At 39.0% G+C, this 14,288-nt stretch overlaps 1 protein-coding gene and 1 pseudogene across 1 annotated transcript; both read left to right on the plus strand.

Annotated features, from left to right (window-relative positions):
* Positions 1–160: 160 nt before the first annotated feature.
* On the plus strand, positions 161–8,092 carry LOC122020223 (annotated as a pseudogene).
* Positions 8,093–10,204: 2,112 nt separating this feature from the next.
* LOC122020902 (transcription factor CSA-like) lies at positions 10,205–12,299 on the plus strand. The gene is made up of 3 exons (XM_042578947.1): positions 10,205–11,179; positions 11,290–11,763; positions 11,867–12,299. The coding sequence occupies exons 1-3, from the start codon at positions 10,789–10,791 to the stop codon at positions 12,040–12,042; spliced, it is 1,041 nt and encodes a 346-aa protein (XP_042434881.1). The 5' UTR covers positions 10,205–10,788; the 3' UTR covers positions 12,043–12,299.
* Positions 12,300–14,288: the final 1,989 nt, after the last annotated feature.

Raw genomic sequence — 14,288 nt, forward strand, 5'->3', positions numbered from 1 at the left:
AATTTAAATATAATATAAAAGCAACCAAATAATAAAGGTTAATCAATTCTAAGGTCATTTAATTTTATTTTTAGAGATATTTAATTGTGAAATTTGAAAATTTTAGGATATTTGAAAAATGGGACATTTAAATGACGACGGCTACTTCGACTTCGAGTCGTCTTGCAGAAACCTAGCCTCGTTTTCTTTGTCTCCGCCGCCGTGGCCAAGAAGCGAAAGCTTACCTCGCCCGCTGCGGCGGCGAAAATGCACGCCGAAGCGGGTGCCTTCCAGGAGCAAGCATCCGGAGATGTCCCGGTCACTGAATTTCAAGAGGGACAACATCCGTCTGGAGCTGACTCGGACCCCCAGATCCATGATGGCCTCTCCGCGGACCTTGACGTAGGTGTCGCGGAGGTGGGAAATGGCGTCGAAAACGCGCATAAAGGCGGAGTCGACGAACACGATGAGAACGACAGAGACCCGGCCTCGATCCAGAAACTCCTCGATCCCTTTCCCAAAGATCACATCATCGAGCTTCTCCGTGACGCAGCCGTGAAGCACCCGGACTTACTGTCGGAGATACATCGCATCGCTGACCTCGATCCTCCCATCGCAAGATCTTCGTCCACGGCCTCGGTTGGGACACCAGCGCTGAGATTCTTACTGCTGCTTTTCGCCAGTATGGCGAGATCGAGGACTGCAACGCAGTCATGGATTAAGCGACTGGCAAACCCAAGGGCTATGGGTTTATTCTATTTAAGCATCGGATCGGTGCCCGTGGCGCCCTGCAGACGCCCCAAAAGAAGATTGGCAACCGGATGACTGCCTGCCAGCTCGCCTCAGCAGGGCCTGTTCCGCCACCTGTTCCTCAAGTGTCAGACAACACACAAAGGAAAATATTTGTAAGCAACGTCGGGGCGGAGCTTGACCCTCAAAAGCTGCTTCAGTTCTTTTCCAAGTACGGGGAGGTCGAGGAGGGGCCTCTAGGACTGGATAAGGTGACTGGAAAGCCCAAGGGCTTTGCTTTATTTGTTTACAAGACGATTGACAGTGTGAAGAAAGCATTGGAGGAACATCACAAGAATTTTGAGGGTCATATATTACATTGTCAGAAGGCAATCGATGGGCCAAAGCCAAATAAGCCGGGATTTCAGTTTCATGGTTTTGGGGCTCAACATGGTCGTCTGCATCATGGGGCTGGTCGAATGTTTGGGCCAAATTTGCCAACGAGTGATAATCCTCCATTTTTTAGTGGAGTTAGGAGTCTTCTCTCAAGTGCCACAAGTGCTGGGCACCTCATGGCTCCAGCAAGTTCTGGAATGGGGTTTAAGCAGTCTATTCAGCCAGCAGGTGCAATGGCTTCCGGGTTGAATCCTGCATTTGGGCAGGCTCTCACTGCTTGGCTTGCTACCCACGGATCTGGGTTAGGCTTGACAAACATCCCGGGTAATTTTCGGTCCAGTGGGGTGGTAGGAACTACTGGGACATTGCCAAACAACTCTGGGCATTGTTTGCGCAGTGGTGGTATGGTGGTGGTGGTGTTGGGGAGAGTGTGAATTCTGGGATGATGGGAGGTTATGGTTCACAGGGACATGCGCAAGGTGGATATGGAAATTCCTCAACCGCACAGGGAAGCTCTGCTAGGAGCCAAACAGGACACGGGCAAACGGGTGGCCTAGGCACTTACCTGGGTCGTTAGATAATCACAGGTATAACTACTATCAAATTTTAACAGTTTTTACTGACCTTTCGCTTATATTTGAACTCCAATCTGAATCAATTAGGCTTTGTTTACTGGGATTGTGAGGATAGAAAATGAGAGAGAAGAGGATGTGGGACAGAAACATGAGGAATAGAATGAAAAACAATTTCCTCTCCCATACGATTACTTGTATAGACAGAAAAAAAAGAGGGAGTGAAAAATAACATTTTTTATTGTCTAGTTATCATTTACTGACAGAACAAACTGCCAGTTAATATTTGCCAATGTTGTCAACCAGTTTGTTACTAATTGGCTGACGTTTATGAGTAGATTTAGGATTCATTCAGAAGCACTTCTTCCTTCCAAATTTTATTTTGGGGATACGATTGAATGTTTTTTGTGGTTTGTATAGTAGGAGCTGCAACAACATGACACTATGAGCAATACAAACTAGTTTCTTTTTCCTTCTTTCTCTGTCTATTGGCTTGCAGTGGCAACTATTAGTTGCCCTGTTGGTTCCTGATATTTTCCTGTGCAATTGTACCCTAGTGAACTCACTCGCTACCTTATAGGATTGTCTGATTGTTGTTGTCAGCATAGTTTTCAGAATCGTATGATTCACAAATTATCAAACAATACAATGTGGTTCGTATATAAAACAATAGGGTTCTTGCATACGAGTTGGAAATAACTGTTACGATTGAGTTCAATTCAATATGAATCTTATATTTTTATACAATTCTGAAATTTTAAAAAACAATTAAAAGTTAAATTTAACCAATAAAAAAATAAATTAAATGAAATGTACTATAAACTAAACTGAATTAACTAAACTGAATTAATATAAAAGAAAGGAAGAAATGATGAATTTATATTATTCAATAGAAGTATGTGGTTAAATAGAGTGAAATCTCAAAGTTGACTATGATATGGATGAAAACATCTCTTCAAATTGAGACACGAAGTAGATGATAGCCAATTATGAACTCATCATCGATTAAGAATGAATAAATCCTTTTATATTGATAAATAGAATGACAATAAAAATGATATGTTAGTGAGTTAGAAGTCATGTTAAGCCCAAGTTACCTACCTTTGATGACAATGATTTCTGTAAGTCAAAAACATTTGGTGAGTAAGTTTTCTATTGCTTATTTCATTTATATTCTTAATAGAATGAAATAAATTATAAATTGTACATTCTTATTAGTGGGACACATGAACTTGTGCAATTTTGTTATGAATCAAATGAATTTATTCTATATTGTTCATCCCAAAAGGGTGTCCAATCCAACCCAAAATGGCAAGGCACTCACGATGTATTTAAACATAATTTAACTCCTCACAACATGACATCTTTTTTAGCAAATCTATTCTATTATGTTGTCAAATGCAATATTATATTATTTTACATATTATTAGATACCGAAATTATTCTGAATTAAGTAATTTTTTTTAATAGATTTTATAATTTTTATCTGAACCTTAGATTGACGGTTCGATACAATTGATGGTTCAACAATTAACAAAACTGATTCATGATATGAACCTCGATTTGACAACCGCCATTGATTTTGTTTTTATGGTTTTCTTACTAACTTTAGAATTTCAAACAAATTGAGGAATTGCTTTTGATGTGTTTGAAGGCACACACTCTAATGCTTCAGTTCTATAAGCTCTTTGCTATTCTTGGATCTTTCTCAATCATAGTTGATTCCTTCCCCTGTTTACTTGTGTAGTTTATGTTTCCGTTTTCCAAGTCCCACCGTTCATTTTTTTTCTCATCCATAATGTTTTTTTAAAGAAGCCAGAAAAGTGTAGCTAATTTAATTTTTTTTCTCATCCATAATGTTTTTTTAAAGAAGCCAGAAAAGTGTAGCTAATTTAATTTACTTGCATGTTTGATATTTACCTGTCATAAACACACCCTTGAGTTGGGACCCATTGAATATAGTGCAAGTGTACCGAAAAGCTTTTCACATGAATAAAAAATTATCTTTGCTAAATTTAATGAGAAATTCCATTGAGATCCACATGGAGCCTTTGTATTGCTTTCTATAAAATACAATTGTCTGATAAGTTCCCAATAGTCGACCGTGAATAGTTGCAACTCTCATGACTAATGTTTCAAGTTAATTCTCCTGTAAATCTCAATTATTCAACAGATTATTACTTTAGTGAACTTACCTTTAATTAAGACATTTTGGTTATTTATGTTGATCATACTTTTAATTAGGTCATCTTGGTTGTTTATGTTGTGAAGAATGATATGCAACTGTTTGGTCATAGTTCATTAGAAAGGTTGCTGTGTTATATCATCAATTTCTGCCATGATAAAATACCACCGTAACTTTTAAAATGCTAACCCAATTGGTAAAACATTATATTTCCAGCAAGTATTATGAGTTTAGTTTATATTTTCAAAATTGCCAAGTTTAGGAAGTGAAGTATTATCATTAATCTTAGTTTTTCTCTACTAAACCTATTTATTTCTGTCAAAATTATCTGGCCATGAGATGATTAATTTTGAATCAAAATTTCTGGCAGCCTCTTCCTGTTATTGTTTTTTTTTAATTCTTTTTTGGCAGCATTTTGAAAACCTTTTGTGCAAATGTTTTCACACTTAATTATATGGCAGATCCTTTCTTGGCACATAAATCTTTTTTGTACTGGAATGTTGCTCCTTCTGAAGTTCCTGCTTCTGCGATCAATAAAATGATTTTTTAACTTGTTTTACAATAATTTAAAATGATGTTTTGAGCACCTCGGTGGTAAAATGTTTATCATGATCCTTTTGACTTATGCAGTATTTTGAGTAACTATATTGGCCTATTTAAATCCTCTGTCCTCTGAATGGTTTCTTGTAAAGACCTTGCTGATTTAAAACTCAAGATTTTTTTTTAGTTTATTATTATTCTGTTACTAATACGTTTACTCTGGTTCTACCATCAACATTTTTCTAGTCACGCAATTGGTTAAATTGGCAAGAAATTCTTTCCACTTTACTTATAGGTGTTGGTTTATGTACTGAATTCTCTTACAAAATGATTTTTTTTAAAAAAAATTAAAGGTGATGTTTGGGCTGTAAATGGTTACATAATCTATTAATATTTTTGGAAAAATAACTATTCAACTTATCAAAGTACATTTTTGTCTTTCAAAAATGTTTATTGATTACAAATGCTATGATTTGGCTGCTTGGCCAAAAATTTGATTTTGTTTTAAGTTCTTGATTCAGTTTCTTTTTCTTGATTCACCATTTTGCACCATAGCTCTTGCCCTTCTGGATCAGTGGCCTTATCATATTTTTGAAATAAATCTTACATTGGAATTATTATATTGTGCAACTAGGCACCGAAAGTAGATCGCACGATTTGGTGTCAACTGTCAGTACTTTCGCTTTCTTTTCAGTGTGTTTCTTCTCTGCACAGACCACCTATAAGTTTTGGTCAAGTTGGAATAGTCTGTTCGTTCATTAAAACTATTCATTATTGGCCATTCTGAAATCATTATTTATTCCATTATGTCCTTAAATTCTGTAAAGTTTTGTCATTATAGTGTCAAGGCTTCACGAGTCGTAGAGATGTAGATGATCAATTCTTAGATTGGATAAGTTGTTTGCAGACAATCAATCCTTAGATCAGGATAGCCACCTTCTCTCGCTTGAGTTCTGTGTACCTGAGAGGAAGGAAGCAGAAGGCGAAAGTGAGAAGAGAAAAGGGTGGGAAAGGACATGGGCAAAGCGTGGAAGAATTGACTACCATAGCAGTGAGAGGGGAAAGAGTGAAAGGAGGTGAAAGTGAAAAAGTCGTTTATCTCTGCTTGTATTGGACATTACTGCTTCCAGAGGATTGTGAGGAGAGAGGGTTGCATTGAGGGGCTTATTGGACATTTTCATCCTAACATGTTCCATTCTGCTTTGGCTCGATTTTGGACTGAGTGTCTCGAGGATTATGAGGGTGGAGATGAGGATAAGGAGGAGCATCATGATGAGGATCCAATAATAGTACCACTACCATTTGTAGCTCAGAGGATGTCAGGATGGGCACTCTAAGTTGGAGACAAACTTTTTCACACATTATCATGTGTTTATTGCTTGTCACATACGTTCAGTAGATGAGTGTGAGCTTGATTGCAATTCAAGTTGCAACAACTTCATGAGTAGGATGAAGAATACTGGAGATAGATAATGGCCATGTTCCAAGTGTGGAACTTAGGATGTTAATTCCCACTCGAGTAGTGTTGTATCTTAGGGGCATCCTAGTGTTGTGGAAACAAATGCTCCTAGGTGGTTAGATTTGTATATGTTGTTTTGATGATTTTGGTAAAGAGTTTAAGTTATGTTTGACTTGTACCAATGATATATATACATCGTGTGCCCAAACTTAAAATATTGCACATAAAACTTGCGGAGTTGGTTGACTCGACACAGTATGTTGGTTGCACTCAATGGATTAGAGGCCTGGAATGAATGTCTAAGCTTTGGTAGAGCTTGGAGGACAGTCTAGAGCGTGTGGAGTGTTGAGTGGTGATGTATTCATAAGGATGAAGGATTAGACGACGTGATGCAAGCTCAAGGTGCTTGGTGTATTTGATTGACTATAAGCGTTGCATGAAGTGGGCTTTAGAGCAAGGAACATCGACGAGCTTAAGACATGGAGATATGAGAGTGAGGGAGGTTTGTGTTTGGGTAGCAACATCAAACACAATGTGCTGGGTAGGGCAGACTACCTAATTGTTTATTTTGAAGCCTTTGACCAAGGGGTTGCTAGTCCCTAATATTTTATGGATTTAGCTTTGCCCTAGGTCTTTGCATAGGCTATAGGGGGCGTAAGCCAAGTGAAGGAGAATCACTTTCAATAGACTGAAACATTGGTGGCAATAGTAAACTGAAACATGTTAGTTGATTAGGAAGTCAATTAAGTCTGAGAGTCGGCGAACAAAATGATTCTGCTAGAGCAATAGTAAACTAGATATGACTTTTAGTTGACTAGCAGCTTTAGTATTTAACTAAAGGTAAATAATTCCATGACATAGCCGACTGGAGAAGCATTCCAATTGACTAGAGGTAGACAAAATTGATCCATTGAACATCTTTGTACTTGTAACTATGCATAAAATCTTTCTTAATTCTCATGCGAACAAGTATTAAGTGCTCAAAGCTTCCAAGGGAAGATGAAGGTTTCAACAAAAGTCCTTTGTAATTTCCTTCTCACTTAAGATATTCATTTCATCATCTGTTTGAGAGAAGGGACATATTGTTTACTTCAACATCTCTTATGAAAAAGTAATTTTAGTGGATAGTGGAGCCTGATATATCAGGTGCGCCATAGGCTATGGATTAGAAGCATACTCTTTGAATTACGTTATATTGTAATGTATTAATATTGTGGAATGTTTTATTCTTATTTTTGCTGTCTCTATTCTTGACACGATAACTGAATACACATGAGCACGCATATGCTACTAACAATTTATATTGTCTTTGTATTTGAAGGATATATTTTTTTGTCTAGTCAAACGTGTTGACCATTCACCTATGAAATTTAGGTCTACCATCTCATTTAATTACCTTATCTGATGTTATACTTTGAATATTTGATGTTGTGCCTTGGATATTTGATACATGATCACGTATCCGTTGCTTTTCATATTTAACTAGTTCTGCTTGGTTGTGTATAATTGTGTAGGACCTTTGATATTTAATTACCCCTTTTTATTGTATGCAGATGCTTATCTTGTTGTATTGTTTGTTTATTTTCTCGGTTATCTTAATGTATCCATTACTACTATCATGCTTTATTTTATTTTATTTATTTATTTATTTTTACAAGTGTGTTTGCTATAACATGATAATTTTTACTTCTTTGATAGTCGATGTTTGTCAAAAGAGTAGTTATTTAAGTAAGCTTTCCTTGGTTTATTGGCTTGTCATTCTTGTTGAATGCTAATGCTACTTAATGTGATATTGTGTTATCATGTTGTGATCATGTATATTGTATGGTGATATTATTGTGATATATCATATTATGATCATGTTCATGATCATGTATAGATCAGTGCAACTCTCGTTTATGTTGTTGGAGTGGGTAGCGTATGGAGAATGGAGATGTTTCTATATACAGTGGAGATTGTAAGATTTTCGTCAAAAAGGTAGAGTTCTGCCTCAAGAAGCAGGCAACTTGAGGGTGTCGTTTCCTTGTTTAATAGCTTGCATTGAGAGAAGGACCTAGATCCAATTAACTTGAGTGTCAGTAGCCTAATTCAAGGGCGAGTTTCAAGATAGGTTAAGAGTTTTGGGCTCTGAGTGAAAATTGATTTGAGTTGAATCTAATTTTCATTCATGCTTACTACTGTTTATACCTAATTTAAGCTATTTGTCAAAGGATGATTGTCGGTTCCTTGTGATTAGCAATAATAATAGGATTTTAATGTTTGATTAATGCGTTTAAGTTAAAATTGTAAGTGGAGCTGAGTGAAGCTACCATTCAATGTGCCAAGGTAACGAGCATAAAAGACTCATTGAAGACTACGAATTTTGTATCTGATTGATGGTTTTTCGTGGAGCTTGTAAGTTGGCTATAAGGGACTTTTGAGATAATGCCAGTTGAGTAAAAGAAAACATAACCCTTTTGTTCCTAGGCATTTGACCATACAGCCAATAAGATTGAAAATAAAAGTATTCTATTCCTAGGTCAGTGCCAGTGATCGTTCTCTAGGCAATCAATCAATTAACAACATATTTTATATGGGCATCAATATATAAGCTTTAAGGAGTTTGTTTGGGTTCGATAAATGATCTTTCTGTTCGTTCCTATTTAATCATCTTCCTTCTGTAATTTGGCTTTGTTTTTTTTACACATCTCCATGTCACCATTCACGCAGCCCCGCACCAACTGTACGAACACACGTAGCCACCGCCCGCTCCCTGTAACCATTCATGCAGCCAAAGCATAAAACGGTTTCACAAGCGTCCAAAACCCCCCGATAGGAGATAACGAGACGACGAAAACGTACCCGAAAAGGAGCACAATCCTTCTATAAATGCGCAACGGACGAGACTCGTATCAAACGGTCCGTTGCAAGGTGACAGTGGGCGGTTTCAAGTGCAACTCCATCCACCCACCAACACATGCGCCACGTCCTTCCAAATCTGACCGTAGTGGCCGTTTCTTTCCCTCTCCCAGTCGTCTCCCATTTCGTGCGTCAACACGTAACCAAGAAGAAAAGGATGACTCGTCTCATGCAATATTAGAATTCATGACACATGCAGAGGATAAAAGGCCAAAATAAAAAAAATAAATGAAATATTTTATAACATAAATGAAAAAAAAAAAATTGAGGAAGCAGGTGGAAAGGAAGCAGCTCGCCCTGCTGCCCCCCTTAACACCTACCTGCAACGGCCCCTGAACAGTCCAAAACAAGGGGCGTCACAGCATCTGTTTGGTGTCAAAATCACCAAGTCATCAGTCAGTCCAAAAATCAAATCTATTATTATTATTATTATTATTATTATTATTTTGGACGTTGTGTTTTACGATCAAAACATAAACATGTCGTGGGACTCGGATTGTTGTTTGTCATAACTCAACAAGTCAAATTTCTTGAACTCCAAACTATTCTTTGACTGATAAAGAGGCGAGGGTGGGACAGGGATTAACTCGAACTAATTTTAAAACCAACTAGTAATTACTCGAGCCAGTTAATAAAGGGAAAGTGGAAAGTACAGCAAAAGCAGAATCGGCTCTCCTCCATAATGCTCTGTCTCACTCGCAGTGCAGGATACAATTTTCATCTCATGAGTTGCAAAGTTGACTTAGAATTAAAACGTCAGTTATAATGTATATTAGGTTTAAAAACACGAGAATCGTATTTGGCCTTTTACTGTGGGGGATATCAATTACCCTTCTTTTTTTTTTTTTGGTCAATTCTACCAAACAACTAATGGAACTCCACCCTGCATGCCACTCTTAATATTTTTTGAGAGAAGGCAACAGGTTCAAATTCCAAGATACCACTTTTGGAAGAAATGTTAGAATGATTACCTATGAGAAGCTCTCTTAAAGAAAAAACAAAAGAAAGGGAAACCTTTTGAAGTTGAAAGAAGAGCATAGTATAGGGAATCAAACACTTTAAACTGTTTACGCTTAACCTTTCTACAAACATGTGTTCATAAGAACAAAATTTAGTTAATAATATCAATTCGCTGACATTATGAACGAAGGCTTGTAAATTTAGAATTGTCACTGGTGAGATAGTGGCTGCTTTCATAATGAAGAAATCAATCAGTAATTGTCAAATGTCATGGTTGATTGTCTTTTTCCCTGAAGATCTACAGGAAAAGCAAAAAAAAAAAAAAAAAAAAAAAAACTATGTTTTTGAGATCGATTAAAAGCAATCTGAAATGAGAAGTTAAAGATAAGTTTGGGAGGAGTCATGGGAAAGGACAAGAGTTAGGAAAGGGGTACAGTGAATAAAGTTGTACAAGTACCACGAAAATTGAGATGGCCAACTAGCAAAGGCAGCAGTAGTTCCTCCATTTATGGGCAGATTTGTTTGTTTTCCTTTGCTTTCAGCCAATATTTTTGTTTGGTGTTTATCTGAATCGACTGTGTTTTTTGGGGCATTGGCAAGAATTGTGTGTGCCTGCTAATGGACAAGGGAGTTCTGGTGGTTTTGCCCAGGCCGAGAGAGACAGGGTGCAGCTCCAATATAAAGGAGAATGGCGAGAAGACTCAGACTTCCCACCCACACGAGTGGCTCCCTTTTGAACCCTGTGGTTGCGTCCCCCAATGCCCACACCCCCCACAGTGTTATCAGTCTCAGAATAAGGGAAGCATGGAGACAGCTCACAGGTGTGTGTGTGTTATAGAGAGAGAGAGAGAGAGAGAGAGAGAGAGGACGCTCGGTTTCCTTCTATCAATGCTAATGCTGTCTCCCCCCACTTCACCCTTTGATTTCCTCCATCTTCATGTTGTGTAGGTCTCGTTCCTCAAACATCCTGAGAAAGCAATAACAACAGTGCTTCATTAAATTCTTTTCTTTTCTTTGTTTGTTTGTATTTTTTTTCTTCTTCTTCTTCTGGTCCTTTTTGAAGAAGTAAAATGGCTTCGGATGAGATGAAACCTGCTGGTGACATTGGGCTGTTTGCTGGAGGACCACTTCTGCCTTCATTCGTTGGATCTTCTGCTTCTTCTCCTCCTTCTAGTTCTAGGGAGAAGGGCTTGGCTAGCAGTGGTGAACAAGCTTGGGGATTGCAGTGTTTTGCAGAGGGAAAGGAGTACCATGAGAAGGGCGAGAAGAGCAGCAACCAAGGCGAGGAAGCTGATCAAGCTGGCGACGATAGTTTCAATCTCGAGAGCGTGCAACAGCAGCAGAAGCTCTGTGTCAGGGGTCACTGGAGACCAGCCGAGGATGCCAAGCTCAAGGAGCTTGTCTCTCAGTATGGCCCTCAGAATTGGAATCTGATTGCTGAGAAGCTGGAAGGAAGATCAGGTAACAAAACAATCATGTCGAATGGACGAACCTTTGTACCAGCTGCCCATTTTTTTATGTGTTCTGGCTTTTGATGATTCTCCTCTGCTTTGCTTTGTGAGTTGTGACAGGGAAGAGCTGCAGGCTGAGGTGGTTCAACCAGTTGGACCCAAGGATCAACAGAAGTGCCTTCACTGAGGAGGAAGAAGATAGACTTTTGGCTGCTCACAGGCTTTATGGCAACAAATGGGCACTGATTGCCAGGCTCTTCCCCGGGAGGACAGATAATGCAGTGAAGAATCATTGGCATGTGATCATGGCAAGGAAGCACAGAGAGCAATCTGCCTATAGGAGGAGGAAGCCCACCGCTATTTCTTCCTTAGACTCTCCTCCACTTCCACCTCACACCCTTGTTTCCAGAAGGATGGAGCTGAACATACCCATCAATGCTTGCAGTGGTGACTCCTCCACCATCACCAGCATCAGAAACGAGTCCGCCTCCACCTGCACTGACCTCTCCCTCAATTCCTCCTTCGCCAGGACTTTTCCTACCTTCTGCAGTCCTCTCCAAACCCAATCCTTCCCTCCCTGTGATATCTTCAGTGGTACGGGACACGTTCTTGTTTAGCTAATTGGTTCCATTGCTGCAATGCCGTGATGCTTAATATATATCTATGCGTATGAGGCCTTTGTTTATTGTACATGCAGGATTGAATGTCTCTGGAGTCGCCCCCATGGAGATAGAACCTGCGATCGATCATCCTAATTACTCGACTGCCGAGGCTTCTGCAAGGAGCAACGCTTGGCCACAAGGGGAAGCAGATCATGGAAGAGAGAAGATCAGGATAGCCTTCATTGATTTCCTTGGTGTTGGTGCAACATAGGAGATAAGGGAGTAGGCAAAGGAAGTGACCAGAGCAGGGCAAAGCAAAGCAAAAGTGAGGAGTAAAAGATACACATTTGGAGTCGAGTGTGAAAGAGAAGGGAAATTTTGTAGCAGCAGCAAACCTATACTTTGCTGCTTGGATCTTTAATTAATTTATGTATGAACTTTCCCCTTCCTTCATTCCTAGTAAGCCTCTACGTTCCATATATAAGCCAAGGCACATGCAAACTTTTGATTGATCTCTTCTACTATTTGCTGCATAGTTGTTGAATCGTTCTCTGTTCTGTTGTCTTGTCTTGTCTTGTCTTGTCTTGTCTTATCTTACTGAAGACATGAAGAAAAAAAAACATTGATCAAGAAAATTGATGCTGTGAATGCAAGCTTAGCTTTCAAAATGCTGTCAGATTTGTCGTTCTTCTTATCTTTAAGCCCACTCCAGTTCCTTTTCACTGCACTGTCGGCATGCAAGAAGAAGACATAATGGCAATTGAGGAACATCGGATAGAAGAATTGTCTCAAATTCCAGTGATTTCTTTTGCTTTCTGGAAGAGCCTTAAGCTCCCAACCAAACCGCTGCACCGTCTCTTTTTTAGATAAATTAAGCTTCATTTCCTACGCAGAAAAACGAGAAGAAAGGCTTTGGACGAATGAGCAGCAAACTTAGAAATGAGGAAAAGGAAGAAGATTCTAAGGCAGGAGTGTTCATTTTATAGAATTTCGGTTGCCGAGTGCAGCATGAGTTAGTACTTACTAATGGCTGCTTGAATCACCCAATGCATTTAAGAGATTTGACAAAACTTATCTTCTGTTCTTTTGGATTGTAGCGTTTTCACTGTCGTTTTCTGGTTAGGTTGACTCTTGTTGTCCTGTTTCATTTTAGTGATTAATTTCAGATGATCAGTCTTTGCATTGTCTTCGGCTAAGAATCAAATACAGTTACATAGTTAGGTTGTTTTCCCAATTGTACAGGGAAAGTGGAAGAAGAAGAAATCCAACCGCAATTTAACATAGGAAATAAAGTATTTTATGGCACAAATTAGAATTAAATTCTTAGTAAATATAGTTAAATGGAGAACTTCTGTATATACATCTCTAAGTCTGACAGAATATGTTTTAACCATAACATTTTGAATTACGGGTCTTACGCACTTGATCTAACAATAACAACAACAACGGAGGCAATTCATCTATGGCTTGTTCTTCATCGGTCTCAAACAAACAAGAACAACTATAGTTCCAAAAGGTTCAGACTCTCATATCTATAATTCCTATATTCGATCAAGAGATCTAAACCATTCCCATACTTGCAAATAAAAAAAAAAGAACTAGACTAATACATCTACTAATTAATCAGACATTTATTTTGCTGACAGAACAAAAGCTTAACAAGTGTTTTACTTTTACTCTACAAAACAACTACTTTATATTGCAACTTGCAAGCCATGAAAAGGAGAGGGAGAGATTGAGCATCAAATAGGCCTGAGCATTCTGAAACAGAACTCTAGTTTCCAATGGTTAAAAGAGTGTTGGAAGATGAATCCCGAGTGGAAGACTGAGAGTGTCCCAGCGAGATGTGGCCAAAGGCAACAACAGCAACTTGTTTGACACAACTCCACCTACTGCCTGCCCTGCAACCACAGCCTTTGCCCTCCGTCAGTGGTAACGGCCCCCCTTTCGCAGCAACAGGGACAGTAACAGGGCTCGTAGCTCCCCTGGCCCAGAATGCTAGGGTGTGGGGTCATCATTTCACCCGCCATAAATGGCATGGAAAAATGCCTGGCCATTGGTCAGGCAAGCGAAGACCTTTTCTGTTGTCTTCTTTTCCAACTCTGAGGACCATTTGGTGTACTCAAAGCTGAGACACGGGCAGACCTGCAATCATGTGGTGAACAGTTAACTCTCTGAATGTGTGAGGAAAACAGCAGTGAAGTGGTGGAAGGGGAGTTGAGAAAAAAAAAAAAAAAAGACTGGCGATCACAGTGGTTCCAGTGTTTGACAGTGAGGTGAAAAGATGCTTCATGTTCAGGGTAGCAAAGAAGACAATGTCACATGAAGGAACGAACGTTTTCACTCTTCGGTAACTTGCTTCCTCCGGTAATTTCTCAGTCAGTATTCAGATCCATTCAATTCAAAATGCACACTCAAGTGTCTTCTCATGAGACGAGAGGTGGTACATGCATGTTTGCATCGACTCCGGAAGACCACTGTTTTGCCTGAGGAATCGACCTTAAATCCCACGTACAA

This window comes from Zingiber officinale, chromosome 9A (assembly GCF_018446385.1).
Source record: "Zingiber officinale cultivar Zhangliang chromosome 9A, Zo_v1.1, whole genome shotgun sequence".
Taxonomy (NCBI): Eukaryota; Viridiplantae; Streptophyta; class Magnoliopsida; order Zingiberales; family Zingiberaceae; genus Zingiber; species Zingiber officinale.

Excerpts from the sequence above, each read along its gene's own strand:
- LOC122020902 (XM_042578947.1), top strand. The coding sequence starts at position 10,789 with ATGGCTTCGGATGAGATGAAACCTGCTGGTGACATTGGGCTGTTTGCT. Across the intron at positions 11,180-11,289 it reads GAAGCTGGAAGGAAGATCAG|GGAAGAGCTGCAGGCTGAGG; the intron begins GTAACAAAACAA and ends GAGTTGTGACAG. Across the intron at positions 11,764-11,866 it reads TCCCTGTGATATCTTCAGTG|GATTGAATGTCTCTGGAGTC; the intron begins GTACGGGACACG and ends TTGTACATGCAG.